Below are 20,393 nucleotides of genomic sequence, written 5' to 3'. Positions count from 1 at the left end.
ACGTTGAAATGTCTGCCACCAATGTAATTAGAGGTAACGGGAGAGCCTCGACGAGGTAATCCCCTCTCCACCAAGGTGAAACTATTCTCTCTCTCTCTCTCTCTCTCTCTCTCTTCTCTCTCTCTGGTAATCCTCACTCCACCAGAGCGAAACTGTTCATCTGATTAATCCCCCCCTCCCTTCTCTCTCTCTCTCTCTCTCTCTCTCTCTCTCTCTCTCTCTCTCTCAGATACTCATCAATTCAAGAAGGTGAAACTATCCATTGATTACTCCCCCCCCCCCCCCCTCTCTCTCTCTCTCTCTCTCTCTTTTCTCTCTTCTCTCGTCTTCTCTCCGCCTCTCTCTTTTCTCTCTCTCTCTCAGGTAATCCACACTCCACCAAAGCGAAACTATTCATTTGATTAACGCCCTTCCCCCCTCTTTCTCTCTCTCTCTCTCTCTCTCTCTGTCAGTTTGGAGGGTGGTCAAGAGAAACTTGTGGTCTGCCACTGCGGGCTTAGCCGAGAAGGGCTGGAAACCTGGTAGTACCTTGGTAGGGGTTTGAAGTCATTAAGGTGATATTCAAGCTTAGAAAAAGTACATCGCCATTAAACGAAAGTCGGTGTTTTGCTGCTCTTTGTTTAAGTGCACAGCTGGACGTGTTTTTGAAAAACAACTACAATAGCAGTTGTTGCTCTTCGTCTTCTTCTTCTTCTAGCTCTTCTTCATAAGCAGATCATGTGACTTCGTCAAGTCAGGTAGTTTAGTCTGTAGTTTCCTAGACCTAAATATATATATACATACTATATATATATTAATATATATATATAGAATTATATATATATATAGATAGATATATATATAATGGATATATATATAGATATATATATATATATATAGTTATATATATAATATAAATATATATATTTAAGGTTTTTCCTTTTACATTAATTTGTTCATTTTTCTATCTTTCTGTTTTTAATTCGGTCCCCTCCTCCTTCCTCTAAATTAGGTTCTGGTTGGTTTTTCATGGTTTTTCATCCCTGTGGTTTGCTCATTTTTCTGTCCTTATTTTATTTGTCTTTGCTACCATTGTAAATCCTTTCATTGTAAGTTTTTGTTTTTTAATCTTTCTTTTGTTTGACTTTTTATGCCTTCATTTGCTTAATGATTGTTGATTCTTTTATATTTTTATTCATTCTGATTTATTTTTTGCCGTTTTCATTCCATTAGGTTGTCAGTCTTCCCATTTCTTCTTAGCATTATCTTTGTATTTCTTGTGTTTTTCCAAGTAGTACACACCTACCAGCACTTACGTACATACATACATACATACAAATGCGCAATCACACACACATGTACGTGTGTTCTGTAACGCTGTTCACTGCTACTTTCAATTTTTGTTTACTATACGAGTATGTCCAGTTATCTTTTATTTTAATGTATGTCATTTTTAAAATGTAATTCCTTTAATTGTAATGTGTATATTGCGTAGAATAACTTTTCAGATTTACATTTCTTAATTTTTAGTGTTAGTTTTTACAATTTTACTAGGAATTTTAGTTTTAATTCAACAGAAATGATGGTGTAATTGATTGGACAATTACGAAACGTTAGAATAAAGACAGCCTGTACATCTGCGTGTGTCCTCTTCCCTTTAATGATTAATATATATCTATGTGCGTGTGTGTGTGTGTGTGTGTGTGTGTGGAGAGAGAGAGAGAGAGAGAGAGAGAGAGAGAGAGAGAGAGAGAGAGAGTTCTGTGGAAACCATTACCTGGACGTTTACATATATTTATGGTCGATGTTAGCTGGCGGCATCGCGGGGAGAAAGTGTGACCGGACTAACGTTTAGAAGGAGATTCATGCTGCCACCAGCGGCCATTACGCTACTTAATATATAAGTACTTGTTTTGTTGCCATTAACTCGTGCGTATGTATGAGTATGTGAGACGGTAGTGGGGCGCTCCGCTTCCATGCTTGTTTACGCCGCATTCTGTGTTTTATGACCCAAGATTTGTGTGTAGTTTATTTTCATATGTCGTTGGTTTCTGAGTTTGTCATAACTTTAATCGGCATGTTTCAAGTTTCTTCTTTGTTATTGTTTAGACCCTTAATGTGGCGAAGTTTCTCCGTAGTCCATTTCCGCGCGCCGTTTCTCTCTATGTTTGTTCCTTCACCCATTGATTGCTATGTCGCTGTTGTCTTCCTTTATGTCCAGTTACGTAATTCAGTCCTGTCTGTCTGTTCTCTTTGCCTTTTTTGTCTTGTCATTATTCACTTATCACAGTGACTCACCGCTTTCTTTTCGTCAGCAGCTTTCTTCCTGCTTCGGGTCTCTTGACGTCGTTCTCCTAAGAGATGGCGTCTCCTTGTACAGTCACGTTTTATCTCGGTCTTAGACAGTCGTCCTTAATTTCTTTAATGTACTCAGCTCCAATTCAGAATCGCTAAGCGTAATCCATTGTAGGACATGTCCACGCGAACGGCGTTTTGATTATTTAGTACTTTTTAAGTGTATGCATTTTTTTGTGGTAGTACATTTGCCTCTATCTAATGGTGGAAAGGAAACTCATACAAATGCTGATATTCATAGACCTTTGTACCTGTCTCCCGTTTACGTTCTTGGTTTGGAATGCCGAAAAGACGAGCATTCTCCTATTCGTATGAAGGTCACACTCGAAAACAAAAAGAGAAGGACCTAACTCTACAAGGAGTGATGGGGGATATTGGTGTATGTATGTATGCACGTGTATGTATATATATATAGAATATTATATATATATATATATATATATATATATATATATATATATATATCACTATTAATCTCTCTTTCTACTAACAAGGATAAAAAATTCAGAGAGAGAGAGGAGGAAAGGAGGGGAGAGAGAGAGAGAGAGAGAGAGAGACGCCGAGAGAGCGAGAGAGAGAGAGAGAGAGAGAGAGAACAAAAGATCAATACTTACGTACATCTGTCCTATGCAACCCTTTCTGTTTTTCCCCTCCTTTCCCTTTACTCTAAAATTACTGTGAGTTTTTCATCAACTTATCAAAGTCCTTGTAAATATGTGTGTGTTTATACATACTAAAATAAAAATCAGTTCCTGCTGCACCCCAGTGGATGCTAGTATCTGTACGTATGGATCCTTGCAGCCAAATATTTCGTGAGTGCCATATCTAGTAGCCACTCCTAAACGTTTCTCGTGCATATTAATGTGTTACCGAGAAGCTCTACCCTGTGTGTATATATATATATATATTATATATATATATATATATATATATATATATATATATATATATATATATATATATATGACTGATGAAAATTTTCCGTTGAAACAGAATTCCATCTAATAAAAGGAGCCCATAAAATCGCCAAAACATAGAGAGAAAATACTATATTTCAAAGACTGCTTTCTCTCTCTTCAAGTAGGTAATGAATGAGAGAAGTTACAGAAAAGGCGGTATTTATACCAAGCCAAGAGATACCATTTTAGGTCACCCCCGCTGATATTTCCTCTTTCATCTTATTAAGCGTTGGTTGAAGGAAGATTTTATCTATATCTGAATCCCAGGCCCCTTTGAGATGTTCATTACCTGTCTGTTTTTATACACCACCCATATCCGTCATACGATTTATACATATATATGTTTATACATATATGTTTATGTACAAATATATGTATACTGTAGTATATGAAGTCCCAAAATAAAAATAGTATATTCATTACCGCATTCTTACTCTGACTAGTTTGAGTCCAAGTCAGAAGACATTCACCTATGAAGGCTCATCATGCATGCTCTGTCATCTGTACTGGATATTTATTTATTTTTTTATGCACCCAGTACCCCGTAGGGCTCATCCCCCCCCCACCCCCCCCCCCCCCCCCCTAATCATTCCTTAGTTATATTTCATATTTACAGATCTTTCGTCCATTCTCTGACAGAACCATTTCAATACAGGATAATCCATTCTATCGGGTACTTAAGCCATATTTCCATTTGTTTATCTCCGCATTCTTCATCATTTCTTGGCAACAGAAACTCGTCCCCACACAAACATATGCTTCTCTCTCTCTCTCTCTCTCTCTCTCTCTCTCTCTCTCTCTCTCTCTCTCTCTCTCTCTCTCTCTCACACACACACACACACACACACACACATATATATATATATATATATATATATATATATGTGTGTGTGTGTGTGTGTGTTTATTTATGTATGCGTGTATGTATGTATTTATGTGCTTTGTGTCATTACGCGCACGATTATGGCATTTTTGTTTTACTTTCAATCCCAAAATACATTGAATGTAGGTCTTGGTCTCATTCAATCAAATTTCTATTTAAACCCATGTAAGCGTTCGAGAAAATATCGCATAGTAGTTCTTTCATGTGAGAGAGAGAGAGAGAGAGAGAGAGAGAGAGAGAGAGAGAGAGAGAGAGAGAGAGAGAGAGAGGCGATCATTCACGGAAATTGATAAGTACAGGGTTAGTGTACGATGGTCCTCCCTCCTCTGGGGATATTAGTGTTTCGTAGAAATGTCATTATCCTTTTGTAACCCACATGTTTGATGTAACCCTCCCGTGGATCATGTTAAAGGTTGCTCTTCTCTCTCATTCTCGTATATTCTTGTAAAAGAGGTGATGTATATGTGCATGTATAATATACATATGCAGAGAGAGAGAGAGAGAGAGAGAGAGAGAGAGAGAGAGAGAGAGAGAGAGAGAGAGAGAGAGAGAGAGAGAGAGAGAGAGAGAGAGAGAGAGAGAAAGTTGAACACATTTACAAAAGAAAGATGCTTCTGTAGGAAACCTGCTCTCTCTCTCTCTCTCTCTCTCTCCTCTCTCTCTCTCTCTCTCTCTCTCACATGAGATTTATCGTCAGGACAAAAATATTGACGTGCATTTGAAAGCACCACTTAAAGCAGTGTGCGTTGCTGAAGTGTCCCGGTAAAAATGCATTTCAATAAAGGAAATAACTGACATAGAAATTTGGACGCTGTGTATGATATGTAGTATTTTTAAATTTTTCTGTTTCTTCCATGTTCTTGTGTGGTACCCTTTGAACCAAATAAAGACTTTTTGTTATTGTTATTATTACCATCACCGCTGTCGTTGTTTGTTACAGAGGCGATGCCATGAGCATAATGAAAAAGTAAAAGAATCATCACAAGTTATACAAAACTATCAGGAAGGACATCACGCAAGAAGTGAAGTCCCGTGTGACCTCTAAAGAAGTGAGACTCGTGCCATCTCATACAAGAGACCTCGAGGATGACATCGTGTCCGACGGAGATTTTATGAGTATTTGTTGGCACTTCTGTCACAGATGACGTTGGCCTGTTCTTGTGTCTTCCGTCAGTCCGAAGTCCTTTATAGGTTCCCGCCGAAGAAAAGACCTGGTCGCGACCCATTAAAAACCGCCAAACTTCGCCGCTAACGACCAATTAAGTCAGGTGCCCCTCCAAGGTAGAAGAGGAGTGAAGGACTGAAGGAATGTAGAGAGAGAGAGAGAGAGAGAGAGAGAGAGAGAGAGAGAGAGAGAGAGAGAGAGAGAGAGAGAGAGAATAAGCGTTGAAAGATTACAAGATGTCATTTGTCTCTTTAAAAATGATGCTGGAAGTGGATGTTATGGAGACCGATGGCATACGTTTTAATGAAGCATTGATCATTCACGTATTTTATTCTCTCTCTCTCTCTCTCTCTCTCTCTCTCCTCTCTCTCTCTCTCTCTCTCTCTCTCTCTCTCTCTCTCTCTCCCCTTATTGCGACTCACAGCAGAACTGCCAGCAACGAGATACCCAATTCACGTTTGCTTAGGTCAACAGACGCACTCGATGGTTTAAAGGAAACACGGTCTCATTGGATCTAACCAAGCCCCAGAGAGAGAGAGAGAGAGAGAGAGAGAGAGAGAGAGAGAGAGAGAGAGAGAGAGAGAGAGAGACTCTATCCCCTGAGAGTGTGAGGAAGGAATTACATCAAAAGAGAAGAGGAGGGAAGATGCTTTTGGTAAAGTTTTTAATGGCCTGTTTTAGGGAGCCTTGTGGCACTCCACCCAGAGCTTCTTTATCTGTCAAACCAAGCACAACCGAGGTAGAGAGAGTAGGCGCATGCGCCCTTTTGCGTTTCTCTGGGTTTAAGTTCCCCTTTGAAACAAAAAGCAACTTTCCTCCTGTGCTCAAGGCTAAACCAACAGACAAGCTGAAGGAATGTCATTAGAGGGATGCGAGGAGTCTCTCTCTCTCTCTCTCTCTCTCTCTCTCTCTCTCTCTCTCTCTCTCTGACGCATGTGAGATAAGACGCCAGGAAGTAGGTTAAACTGGTTTTCGTGCCATTTTTATGAAGCAAATCATAGTTTTACCCGGCGGAAATATTTACCTAAACCCTTACTAGTGTTATTGTGATGTCAGATGCCGAAATTTAGGTATGTAGCGTCGGCCTTGTGTCACTCCTCACTCTCTCTCTCTTCTCTTCTCTCTTCTCTCTTCTCCTATCTCTCTCTCTCTCTCTCTCTGGCGTCAATAACCTAGATGGTGTGACGCCAGTTCTAGTAGCCATAATTCATCAATCAGTCTCTCTCTCTCTCTCTCTCTCTCTCTCTCTCTCTCTCTCTCTCTCTTCATTTGAGGCATTAAAATCTCATAATGAGTTCCAGCAAGTAGCGACTTGTGTTCCACAAGTCCTAATAAATAACTGGAAATTTGAAATAAAGGTAGTGTTTATGTCATTATATGAAAGACTCAGTAATAATTCGAGTGATGACGCTGTAGATGAGGGTAATTCAATCCGGGCATCGCTGTCTCACCTCTGTCCTTGCGTTTGTTTATCGTGGATTCTTTTTTTCTGATGCGCTTGTCGAGAACCTCCTGAGTCAAGTTGTGAGGGTTCATTTAAATGCTCTCTCTCTCTCTCTCTCTCTCTCTCTCTCTCTCTCTCTCTCTCTCTCTCTCTCTCTTAGATAACGCAAGTTTAAGTCTATTTGCACTTTCATATTATCGAGTATTTCTTTGTTTATATATTTGTTACTGTTTGTTTCGTTGTTTATATATTCATCTCTCTCTCTCTCTCTCTCTCTCTCTCTCTCTCTCTCTCTCTGATGATTGGTTTACGATGATGACTTTGGAAAATATTGCGGAAGTGTGAATGACTTTCGAAAGTTAATGCGCAGTTGTGTTTATAATATGTTTGACACATTTTCCAACCTAGTTCGTAGAGGGACATTTGTCCTATTGTAAACATCTCTTTTTGTACAGTGTGTAATTGCAGTCTGAATATTCGTAATCATTTCTTACTTGTTCTCGGTTATTTGATAAGGGCGAAAATGTAAAACTAACTAGTACTAATTTGTCAAAATGTGTTAGAGTTTAGAGTTAGTAGGCTGGTAGGAATCGGTGGTGGGCGATGCTCAATGTTTATATCACTCATGCCCATTATAGTTCCTGGAACGTGGCCAGGCCATCCTCATTTTTGCGAGCTCAAGGTTTAATTGGCCGTCATTGATTTATATTTAGCTGTGCATTTGGATCTCCCAGGGTTTCAGTGAATTATAATTGGTCACTGTTCCTTTAAACTATGTCCTAGAAAACGCTCGTGTATAACTGTATTTGTATTTCTAACACACACACACACACACACTCTCTCTCTCTCTCTCTCTCTCTCTCTCTCTCTCTCTCTCTCTCTCTCTCTCTCTCTCTCTCTCTCTCTGATATTAATATTTATAAACCATTACTGTGTTGTGTAAGTCACGGTAACTCACAAATGTAGTTAGTTTACCAGCTAATCTTTTAAAAGGTATAAAGGTAAATGTAAACATAGGATAAGAGGGTGATTTACAATAGGTCTCGTTGAACTATAAGAAGGAAGTACAGTGACTTCAGTTATGAGTTTTCAGTGTTTTCGGGGCTATTTTTTTCTTATGGTACATGAATAAATATTACATGTGTTAGCCTGCTAAATATTTAAGATAATGGCTCTGATTTATTAATGGTTTTCCTCTGCGTTCGAAATGTGCTGACTCAAGTTTGACTGATTGTCAAAATTCTTGTAATGATTTTATGAATATCTTACAGTTATACCAAGATGTCTTTCTTGCCCCTAATGGCTGCCGTTTGTTTCGTCAATTTCAGAATTAAGTAGCGTCCAATCCGTATAATTCTAACTCGGCAATAGGCTATTACGTTTAAAGGAGCAAATTACATTAGTTTAAAAGAAGCTCTGCTTTAGTTGCTAGACAGTTGGCTTTGATATTGATCTGTTCCTTCAGGCTTCATTTTCCTGAAATGAGTCTGATTTGTTTTGTACACAAAAATAAACATCTTAGTTTCATGTTACTATAGAGAGGACGACAGAATGAATGATTCACTAATTTATGGGGTAGTAACTAAATACACTGCATGTATATCGGTCAAAGTCTTGTCTTGTCAAGAACATCCTCGGACTGAAAACAAATTGAAGTTTCATTCGCGCGCCTCAGAGAAACCAAGAAACAAAGCGAAGAGAGGCATTTGTTTCTCCTAGCGACAGCCGCCCTCCTCCACTACCCCCTTCCATACCCTTACCCCACCCCGAATTACACAGCCACCGCCGCCGCCAATCGGCAAACGAGTGACAATCTCATTGCCGCTGGCTTCGTTTTAATTACGATGACAATAATGAAACGCTTTTGTTTTGGCACCTGTTCTGTCACTCGGGACTGGGCGCGAAGAGGGTGCTGTTGCTGCAAGAGGAGGAGGAGGAGGAGGAGGAGGAAGGAGGAGGAGGAGGCGGAGGAGGAGGAAACGGAGGCGAATGAAGGAAGGTGAAGCCCCTCTAGACCCCTCCTCCCTCGGAAGAGACAGGAACCAACCCCAGAAGGCATCTGACGGGCGCTTATGAGCCTCGACAGCCATTAGAGCTGCCTTTAAGCCTCGCACTGATAGGAAATTTCGAGGGCAACGTCAACATCGTTTCCAAGGTTCAGACACGGGAGGCCAGAAGGGTGTGACTACACTTGAAAGGCCGCGGCTTTAGGACCTGGCTTTTTGGGAGGTGTACCCACCAAAAGAAGCAAAGGTGAATGTCGGGCTAATACCAAGGATATATATATATATATATATATATATATATATATATATATATATATATATATATACTATATATATATATTATATATATATATATATATATATATATATAATAATATTGATATATATATATGTCACTCTGTTGAAGTAACCCTTATCTCCCAATTCACCGTTAGTAAAACTCTAAGATGACAAGACTACTTCAAATAATTCCCAACAATAAACCGAACATATACGACCGGTGGAATGAAGTCTTGTGTGTGTGTGTGTGTGTTTGTGTGTGTGTGTGTGTGTGTGTGTTTTCGAGTCAAAAGATAAATAGGTCTTTTGTAATAATAATAAGTTTTTACAACGCATAATTTCTACAGATTGTTTACAGAAATATGTATACGTATTAATACCTATTAGTAATGCATTGTACAGAAATAGTACATGGTAAAGTTGTTGGTATAGACTGTGAAACTCAAAAATGTTTTGGTCATTTGTAGGCCTGCAAAGGACACGGAGAAAGAGGAACAATAATTGAATAAACTCGTGAATTCTCCTCTGCTGCCTCCCCTCAAAAAATGAAGTAACGTCCTCACACCGATTCCATGGCCGGTGGTGTGGTGTTGACGCCTTTCAGCTACTGTGACCCCATATCACGAATATTCTGAGACAAATGACCCAGGGTATTTTTGCAAAGCTTTTAACGTGTACGTTGATGAATATAAAAGTTTATTCATTAGAATTTTAAGCGAAATGAGAAAATGATTATAGTGTCGTGAGAGAGAGAGAGAGAGAGAGAGAGAGAGAGAGAGAGAGAGAGAGATAGCAGCATCCAGGGAACTGTGCCTCTTCCACACGGGGGAGGCTTAATCTAATCCTCTTTGCTCTCCGACGTTCACGAACTCGCGATTTGTGATAGACCGTGACCCGAGTGGGGTTTATAAACCGAGGCTTCTTGCGGGGTTGTTCAGTGGTAGCTGTGGTGATTAAAACAGAAGAAGTAGTAGTAAGATGCGCGTTGCATCACTTGTATAAATATGTGCCAGTGATTGTTTGTCAGTGACTTTTCGAAACGTTCGTTTTCTTCCACTTTCTCTCGCGTTGTGTAAGCGTCTGTGGATATGGAATTGCCTGATTTCCCTCCCCTGTCTTTCCGAGGCGTGAAAAATGTAAGTTGGTTTCGCTGGATGCTGGTGAATTAGCATCAGTGATAACAGTGCTGGTAGATACGCTTTTTTTTTATTCATTATAGTATGTTCTGAGAGTTCCTTATGCCGAGGAATCGTACTCTTAGTGTTCTCATAAATTGATACTTGGAGCAAAAAAAAAAAAAATTCTTAATAATGGAGGATATAAATGGTGACGTCCTTACGGTATCAAAGGATTTTTCCAAACTTTTTTTTTCCGCAAATCAAACCAAAAGGATTAAAACAGCCAAAGTGGGGTTTGGGCTACAACTTCAAATAAAAGAATTGTAATTAGGTAAGCGAGTTCTTTCTATATGACGACCTGACAGAGTCTCAACAGAGATTGCGTGGAATAGTTATGAATGAAATTCACACGACCATAGCCGACCTCCGATTGCAGTTGGGAACATTTTTACTGAAAAGCAACTCCTTTCGGGATGGTCATCCAGAAAGTTCCCAGAAAGCTTTTCCGTCTGTGATTCCGAGAAGAGAGTGAGAAGTGCTTATGAAACATCCCCATCTGGGACAGTCGTCACAAAGTTTCCCACCAAGTGCCTCCTCCATCTTGGGAAGCGATGTCATCAGAAATTGTAGTCGGGAAAGTTCACTCAAAGCAAGTTCTAACCCAGAAGAATTTTTATTTGATACAGCATCAGTCTGGAAGACCCATTAGGAAATAGTTTCTTTCTTGAAAATAGAAAAGAAGAATAACTCTTCTGTGAGAATGTATAAAATTTAGGAATCGTAAGTAGCACGAAGGTCCGATAATGATTAAGTAAAATATCAATTTTATCAACATTAGACACACGGGCTGTCTTCCGTGAGGCATTCACATTACCCTCATCATAATATATCCCGAGAGAGAGGTATTTTGTTCAATGGCCTCTACCCTCCGAGGGTAGGAATTACCCTTACGTGGAATCGGTTGTTATTTGCATTGTATATTCAAAGCAAGGACGTTAGATTTGCCTTTAGAAGTGGATAGTACATGGTTTCCCGATCAAGTTTGAATTGCTACATGTATTTTGGGGTTGCTGAAATGACTAGGAGCATTGCATCTTGTCCCATTCGGTAGGGTATTCATGAACTTTTCTAACTTTTTTTTTTAATTGTAGGTATACTGGTTCCATGTTACGAGGATGAACACACCCATACAGAGAGAGAGAGAGAGAGAGAGAGAGAGAGAGAGAGAGAGAGAGAGATGATGAGAGAGATGAAGCGAGAGAGGTGGGGGGCAGTATAACCATACGGTTGACTTTTCCGGAAAGCAGATAACCTATGATGACTTCCTCTTGTGAAAATGTTTCACTCTACTTTCTTTATGTTGATGTCTTGTGTTACCTTCTGTAGTGGAGTTTTGAGACTCGGTGTAAATAAACACTGTCATTGAAGCATGAACGTTTTAAAAGGACTTTGCAACCCTCATTAAATTTGTAACCTTTGGTACCAAGCAGCTTGACGACGTAGTAGTGGCGTACTGTGCACTACAAACAGCATTCACTCAAGCGTGGGATTCAGGTAATAAGGAAGTCACTGGGAGGTCCTTGCTGAAAGAAAACTCACGGAAGAGTCCAAACGGAATAATACGATTGACTCGCTGTAAAAGTAAAAGGAAATGACTCTTTCGTGCAGTTCGTCTCGGAAATAGATATACCCAGGATTCGTCTGATATATTCAGAAGAAAATGATATTCCAGAAGTAGCTGAGCGAAGAATCTGAAGCAGGCTTAAGAACGTCATGAGCAATCCATTGGTTCAGATTAGCATTAGGTGATTCAGTTCTGCAAAAAGGTAATTCAGTATTCAAAGGTATTATGGCTATTTTGAAGGAAACTTGCTCATATACAGTGAATGCGTTCAGTCAGCAAAGATCTTGGGTTTGCTGAAATTCATTTACATCCCGCCCTGGACACTAGTACTTATTAATCCCTCGAACATCACCTGTATAACCACTGACACCAAAATCACAATGTTCATTCAGTGTAAGTGTCGGACTGCATAGAAAGTCATTTTTAGATTATAATCTAAACTAGTTTGGACTCACTGGACATCTGGAATGTTTAATTCCCCCACACCCATAGCTTAAAAAGATATTGCCTACTAATTTGATTTTCCCGTATAAAATAAAATATTGCCCCCAAAAAAAAAAAAAAATTCCCCCGTGATGTGATGGGAAATCCATGAATTTATTCACATGGTGTTTAGCAGACACAGAGATAGAAATAGTGTGATAGGAAATCCATGATTTTGTAACACAGGATGGTGTTTAGCAGACACAGAGATAGAAATAGTGTGATAGATATAAAGGTTTCAATTTTGTCATCTGCCACATTTGATAACCGTTCAGTTTTATAACAAACGGATATGCTGCCCAAAAAAAATAAATGGGGGTACGTTTCAGAAATGATTTCCGTTGGATTATTTTGGTTCATAAAACAATGTTTACCTCATATTCCGATATTTATTTCACTATTATTCACCGTTTGTACGCATTTATATAGAAGAACCCTGAAAGGCTACTAAACTTGCAAAAGGAGCCTTCCGCCACAGGATAGAATAATGGCAGAAAGTGAAGGTGCAAATGAATAATTGCTCACCAGGGAGGGAGAGGAGCTTGTTTGGAGGATGGATTCTAGACATCCACAGACTTTCACCTCTAACTTTGCTGAGTATGCAAAATGGCTTTTCATTTTGAAGTCTCTCTCTCTCTCTCTCTCTCTCTCTCTCTCTCTCTCAATTCTCTTCTCTCTCTCTCTCTCTCTCTCTCGCTCTCTCTCTCTTCTCTCCTCTCTCCTCCTCCTCTCTCCTCCTCTTCTCTCTCTCATCCTTCTCTTCTCTCTCTTTTCCATTCATCTGCTTATGACTTTTCTTAATTATCTACGTGTAGATACTTAGTGATATTCATTAACCCAATGAAATCTGTTGTATTATGCCATAATTAGCAGCAGTGAACCATTCTAAATTTCCTAAAATATGCCCATGATCAGTGCCCTTCTCAGACTGCATTGCTCCGTAGCTAAATAGGAGCAGTCATCTCTGTCTTCGGTTTCATTTGTATTATTACTTTTACTTTTACATGCGTCAGTTATCTTTGCGACCGTGGCTGCTAGATGCATTCCCTTAGCCAGCCGAGCATCTGATCAATCAACGCTCAGCCACACTCGAGGCTTGGCTTCTCACAATCACTATGGAGGATTCTGATTTCCTAATTCAACATTATTCTTTCAACATTTGTCTAAACGGTTCTTGTTTAATGTCCGACCTTACTGTTTTCCTGTAGTGCATTGTTATTTTATTGCGTAATAAGACTGTTTTCATTCTTAAAGATGGTCGTCGGTTGTACTGCTCCGCTCGACATTGGTACGGATCTCATGTTAGTGAGTAAGCTTCGTCAATGATGACTCATTGTACGAGCAACATTATAACGTATATATTTATTTACTGTAGGAACAAATGAAATGGCGCCATTTTACAGTAGAGTTCAATTTGTTTTTGGGTCAAGCAAGTCGCCTGCGTTGTTAGTAACAAATGCACACACACACAGTATGCTGCAGCTTTGGAGTTCACAAACAAAAGTATATTTTGCACGGAAATGATATCTACGTTAATATGATTTTGTCATTTGAAGTTATTCGTTTATGTTCCCCTTCCCCAGAGAAAAAAAGAATGGGTAAATGAATAAATACTTACAAATGTTTTAAATAAACTATTTTGATTTGCTTTCAAAATAAAAAAGAATAATAGTTCAAAAGTTTTCAGTCGAGAGAAGCAAAACCGTTATATGTCGGTGAACAGCGATATTCCATCATCGTTGTTGCAGAATAAACGGTGTGGCATAAGGGCATGTTATTATTCATTTGATTTCCAAAGGAGCCCCTGGGGAAATATGTTTTAAAAACCGCAGTAAAATGTTTATAACCGCCGACAAGTAATGAGGTCAGTATCGTTTCTGGTTAACAGTTCAAGTTGAACGTTTGTTTAGTTTTTGTTGGTCGTTCTTCTTCTTTAGTATTTGCTTAGGGAATCCTGCAAGATTCCTCTCGTGCCCTCTGTGGCACTGTCAAATAGCAGTGAAAGGGAAGGACATCGAGCATTACAGTATGTATCCCTCATAGCATAAAAGTCAGTGACCCTCACATGACTAAAATGGAGACACAAGGCTAGTAATCTCTCTCTCTCTCTCTCTCTCTCTCTCATTGCCGCCTTCATGTGGTATTACTTATTCGAAACGACCATGTTACGTTTTTTGTATGTTGTCCGTAGTTGTATTTCCATTATTCATACTTCTCTCTCTCTCTCTCTCTCTCTCTCTCTCTCTCTCTCTCTCTCTCTCTCTCTCTCTCTCTCTCTCTCGGGTTTTTAGGACGTGGATTTAGTTGACTTCGGGGTTTACTTGTTTGACGTGGCACAGCCCGAACGTCTAAACTGTTTATTCCCATCTGATGCCAGCCCATACCAAGATAACTGCTTACTCCTCTCTCTCTCTCTCTCTCTCTCCCTGTTTTGATGATGGTGCCAGATCAAACAGAATCTATATTGTAGGGATTGTATTCTTATAAAAGAGAGACCGTTTCGTGTCTATATTATTAGACTGTATTATTATTATTATTATCTCATTTTTACAAATTGCTGCGGAACAACTTAATAAGTTATGAGCTTGCATAGCAAGCCCCCAAGGAAAGCGAGGATAGGCGAAATGAAATGAATGAACAAAGACAAGTTAAGCCGAAATTAATATAAATAATTTATGACTACGGTAAAACAATTTTTCATTGTAGGAAATGGATAGAAACATTTCTACACTGGAAGACCAGATGGTGCAGAGTCCAAGATTTGAGAACAATTGGTGTAGGGTCACCCCCACCCCCCCCCCCCCCCCCACCCCCCCCCCCCCCCCCCCACCCCCCCCCCCCCCCCCCCCCCCCCCCCCCCCCCCCCCCCCCCCCCCCCCCCCCCCCCCCCCACCCCCACCCCCCCGACGTAAACCAGCTATAAATGGAACCTGATCCGACTCAACTGTCGCAAGTAGCAGCATGGGCCTTCCACTCAATTATTCGAAGTTTCTTTTGTTTATTTGTTTGTTTATTTATTTATCTGTTAGCAGCATTATACAAGAGGACAAGTTCGAATTCGCTTGGAAGTTTTACGAGAGACGACCTTAACTACTGCCTACGCGTGTTTCGAATTTGATTTGGGAGAAATTCGGGTCTGGATAAGGCGCCCTTGGTGGGGAGGGGTTAGGTTTCTGGTGTAATGTAGATTGCTAAGCCTTGACATAGGAGGATATGATAAGCTACCCTAACTACGAAGAATAGAGTGATATATACTCGTCATTGATTTCATGTCATGTCTTTGCCCCTTCTTTCTTTTCTCGAACAGGATTTTATGGAAAAAACCTCTCTCTCTCTCTCTCTCGTCTCCCTCTCTCGTCTCAGATCTCCTTCTTCTCCTCTCTCTCTCTCTCTCTCTCTCTCTCTCTACAAAGATTCTCAGTCTCAGAGAGAAGTGATATTACGTTTTACCTACGTCACGCATACGTAGTTTGAATAATGTTCGTTGACATTGGTTATTCATATGTGTAACTGGATCAGCACTTTCAGCGGTCACAGGTGTTGATAACGAAGATTGGCGTGTCATCTACGGGATCGCCAGTCTTGTGACTGTGATTGGAAGGTGATGCTTGATTGATAACTGAAGTAAGTTGTAAAGTTTAAAATAGGTCAGTTGAGTACGACTGGTGATATGTGTCACTTTATTCTAATGAGTGGATATATGCGTCTACGAGTGACCCACGCATGCATACATACATACATACACTTCAAAAACACAATTTCACCGTGTACAGGACCTCTTTTTAAACCTTCCGTAATATTGAGGTCGTCTGTGGAATTAATAACACACGTGTATATATGCATATATATATATATATATATATATATATATATATATATATATTATATGTATAATATATTTTATATATACACGCGTGATATATATATATATATATATATATATGTATATATATATATATATATATATATATATGCATCAGGCTACATCTGTCCTTTAATAACCAATTCGCTCTACCTCGGTAACGTCACTGAAGTCCTGAATTCGCCTCTGTGAGCTGGTTGGAATCCACGAGAGGACGAAATTATTATCAACTAAAAAATTCCCTTTCGTTTAATATTTATGAAAATATATTAATTCCGAGGTAGAGCGAATCGTATATTAAAGGACATTTGTAGCTCCATGCATGTATATGATGAAGGTGATGGGATAAAAATTCATATTTTATATATAATTTACATACTGTATGTATGTGTTGTTGTTGCTTAAGAAATTGTTTCCCCGAGGTTATATGTTTTTTCTGATTCTACCTCTTAAAATGATCATTGTTAATCAGCCTAATTCTCGCTTGGTCTCTTCAGTGATAGATTTCTAGAAAAAAAGAACTTCATACTCTTCCCCATCAATATAAGTTCAGAAAAACTCTTCTCCAATCTCTCACGATAAGCTTTTGGCGAAATGTTTTGCAGTTAGTAGGTAAGGTGAAGTTTGCGACGGGATGAATCAGCTGACTCAGCATCTGGGGCATGAGTCAAGAAGAAGAGGATGTGATGCGCTCATTGTGCGCAGGTGGATTGCTCAGCATTCGCTCAGTGCTTGCGTATTTTCCGGCTCTTTTGTAGACGTGAGAAAAAATAGTCTGGTACTGGCAGTAGCGTGGGATTTTATATGAACAACGACTATTTCTTCAGGATTTCTTGTGAAGTACAATGTATGATATTTTGCAACGTCATTTTACATTCAGAGTGGTTATCGTAATGCCCTTTACGTGAAAGTGAAGTGCTTAAATGTGGACATTTTTTATGACATCTTTTTGCTTCGCATACAGTAGATTGTATGGATAAGGAAACACACATGTTCGTATATATTTTTCAATGTTAAGCCGTTTCCCCTAACAAAGGATGGTTCCAGTGTGTGTGTGTGTATGTATATATTATTGTATACGTATAATTTATATATATATATATATATGTGTGTGTGTGTGTGTGTGTGTGTGTGTGTGTGTATGTATGTATGATTTGTGTGTTTGTGTGTGTGCTGTATAATAAATTCGACGTAATTAACCTTTCTTTTTTTGTGTTGTGCCTTTTCAGGAAGAAATTCGATGACAACCAGTGGTGGGAGTTATTCGACACCAACACATCCCGTTTTTATTACTACAATGCCACCTCACAGAAGACGGTGTGGCACCGGCCTCAAAACTGTGACATCATCCCCTTGGCCAAGTTACAGGTAGGGCTTTCTTTCGCTTTTGTTGTTGTTTTCTCCTATTTACAATGAAAGTAAGTAGATTGGGTTTTTGAGTGTACATATTTGAGGAAACGAAATCGGTTACAAAACGTAAGTTGGATAGATCTTAGAACTTTGGAGGGCAGCTTGTGGGTCCTGTTATGGAGTAACACATTTTTGTTATACTTAGGGGCTTTGAACACGTCAGTCAGGCCGTGAGTCAGGGGGCGACCAAGTATGAAAACTTGCGGGGACTTGCACGAATGTGCTTAATCGCAATATGAAGAGTGTTCTCACGATGCCTTAGTAATTAACATACATACAGAAGCCTCCCTCATGCTGACTACCATCCGGGGACGCGACTAGAGAAATTCACGCATACTACCCCTTTTGATGGATTACAAAAATTGAGCACGGTACACTCATCTTCTTTCGTTCTCTGCGGCCCACAAGAGTATATAAATCAACTGTGCATTGAAGGCATTTACTTAGCAACCACTTTGATTCCTTTTATTGTCCCTCCTTTCATATTCTCTTTCTCCTATCTTACTTTCCACCCTCTCCTAACAGTTAATTCATAGTGCAAATGCGAAGTTTCCCTCCTGTTACACCTTCAGAACTTTTTACTCTCAATTTTGCTTTCAGAGCTGAATGACCTCATAGGTCCCGGCGCTGGGCCATTCTCTTGAATTGTGCATTCCATTCCATTCCTATGTATGTCCGCAGAGGCGTCCAGGATTTTAGGAAACGTGCTCGTTCGTTCCTCCTCGTCCTGCTCGAAATTCGATCTCGGGTTGTCTACCTGTGAGTTAAGCGGATAACTACTACTTCGCTATGAGGAGCAGTAACAATTTAGGAAAGAAGTAAATCAAATAAAGGGTATAATAAACATTTCATTAATATATGTAAAGAAAACTTTCTTAGAGGTTTACTGTAAAAGACTCGTGAATACGAGGAAGGTTTACAGTATAAGACTTATGCATACAAGAAAGGAATCCAAGTAAGGACACCAGAACACCCAGAAAGATTTGATAAAGTTAGGCAAAACTATTTTAGACTTGAAGGAAAATGATAACCAATGAAGATATGATACTTTAGAAGATCCTGACAATATTGTAGATGGTAATCAAATTTTCTTTTTACCAAAGTCAGGTTGATATGATGGTAATCTAAACTATTCTTTCGAACATAGTCATAGTCCACCCACTATATCCCCCGACGCCGATCTTTGTTAAGGCTAATGACTTCGCATTTGAAACCTAAATACGTTGTTAAGTCATGTCCCGATTCATATTCTTGTTTTTGTTCTGTAGAAGATTGTATGTAAATGAATAGAGTTCCTGACACGTCAGATGAACCCTCGTCTTCTTCGTTATAAGCCTTGTTACTCTGTTTATTTTCTCATTCGTGTTCTGACGTCAGACTGACAGATGGGGCTAGTTTGCCATTTTTAGCAGGTGACAGACAAGTGCGCGCCAGATCGTTAAAAAAAATAATTTTATGACAATATGTGTAGGCAGGACACACACACACACTCACATATCATTTATTAGGATACTATATATCTAAAAATTGAAGTGGGTTTACCCTTTAAAAACTATGAAAACATGAGAAGACATTATAAAGCTGGAAAGTGCCGGAGTTGACTAAGTTCATATGTGTTTTTATGCCAGTCAATTCAGCGTTATCATATTTAGTTTCAAAAACGAGTACTAGGAAGGGTATAGCAAAGTGCTTAGAAGTGCTTCTCACAGGTTGCAAAAGTTGTGACATGTTAGATTGCGGCATATTCGTAGAACTGTACTGAAAGAAACTCATCTCAGCCGTGATTTCGCACTTTTTAGCAAGGGCTTGAAAATTTCAAAATTTAGTACCTGACTACGTTTTGTACCTGAATCAGAGATGGAAAGACAGTGGCTGTTCAGTCTTCTTAAGCTAGTTGAGCTAGAGTGTGTTGCCGAAAGGCTTCCTGTTTCGCTGATACAAGAGCATCATATGTTACTAAGGTTTGACGTCAAAATATGCTCGGAAATGACATAAAGCAACATTGAGGTTGCTTTAGGGATCTCGGCGATTCTTCCTCAGTGCTTTTCTATCCGTTACATATTTGATTGACCGAAGTACAAAGTGAAGGATTACACTAGAAAATCCTTCGTTAATTTTTTATTACCAAGTTTTTTTTTTAGTTCTGAAGGATATGCCTCATTTTTCTTTTATAATGCTCATAATATTCAAGTTATGGTTTACTCACGACAACTCTAACGAAATTATTATTCCTGTTAAAGAAAATATCCCAATATATTCATTATGAGCAACGTCATGCTCAATGAATAAGGCTTTTTATGTCTAATTCGGTTCTTTTCGTTGTGTTTTATTGCTCTGAAGGTGTTTGTTGCACAATGGAAATATCTCTGCTGATGACACTGAAACTAGGCGAATATGCACCAGCATCATTTATATTAGTTCTTTGAAAGGCGGCTTGGCAAACATACTTCACAACATAAAATACTTTTAAATTTGGGAACCTGTACTTCAAAATATAAAAGAATCTTATATTCTGAAGTTTGTTTGCATGGTGTTTTTACGTTGCATGGAACCAGTGGTTATTCAGCAACAGGACCAACGGCTTTACGTGACTTACGAACCACCTCGAGAGTGAACTTCTAACACCAGAAATAGACATCTCTGACCACACCATGGAATGCCCGAGAATTGAACTCGCGGCCACCAAGGTGTCAGGTTAAGACCAAACTGACCACACCACTGAGGAGCTCGTGTGCACTGTATATGTGCAAATATTTAGATATAGATCCGTCATTAATTAAATCTCCGTTCTTTCAATGCATCTTGCATAGCCAATGTACGGTGACT

General features: G+C 39.3%; 1 protein-coding gene across 11 annotated transcripts in view; it reads left to right on the top strand.

The window, feature by feature from the left end:
- The window catches only part of LOC135212107 (serine-rich adhesin for platelets-like), a 640,572-nt gene that overhangs the window by 531,410 nt on the left and 88,769 nt on the right, over positions 1-20,393 (top strand). For 9 of the 11 annotated variants that reach the window (XM_064245493.1, XM_064245502.1, XM_064245501.1 and 6 more), the window contains one exon: positions 17,387-17,525. In XM_064245493.1, the coding sequence (XP_064101563.1) occupies positions 17,387-17,525 (139 nt within the window). Of the gene's footprint in view, positions 1-10,034; positions 10,207-16,985; positions 17,005-17,386; positions 17,526-20,393 lie in introns of those variants that run through there. The other 2 variants (XM_064245497.1, XM_064245499.1) reach the window with 2 other exon arrangements.

This window comes from Macrobrachium nipponense, chromosome 40 (assembly GCF_015104395.2).
Source record: "Macrobrachium nipponense isolate FS-2020 chromosome 40, ASM1510439v2, whole genome shotgun sequence".
Lineage (NCBI taxonomy): Eukaryota > Metazoa > Arthropoda > Malacostraca > Decapoda > Palaemonidae > Macrobrachium > Macrobrachium nipponense.
This window is presented reverse-complemented; position numbering and strand designations above follow the sequence as displayed.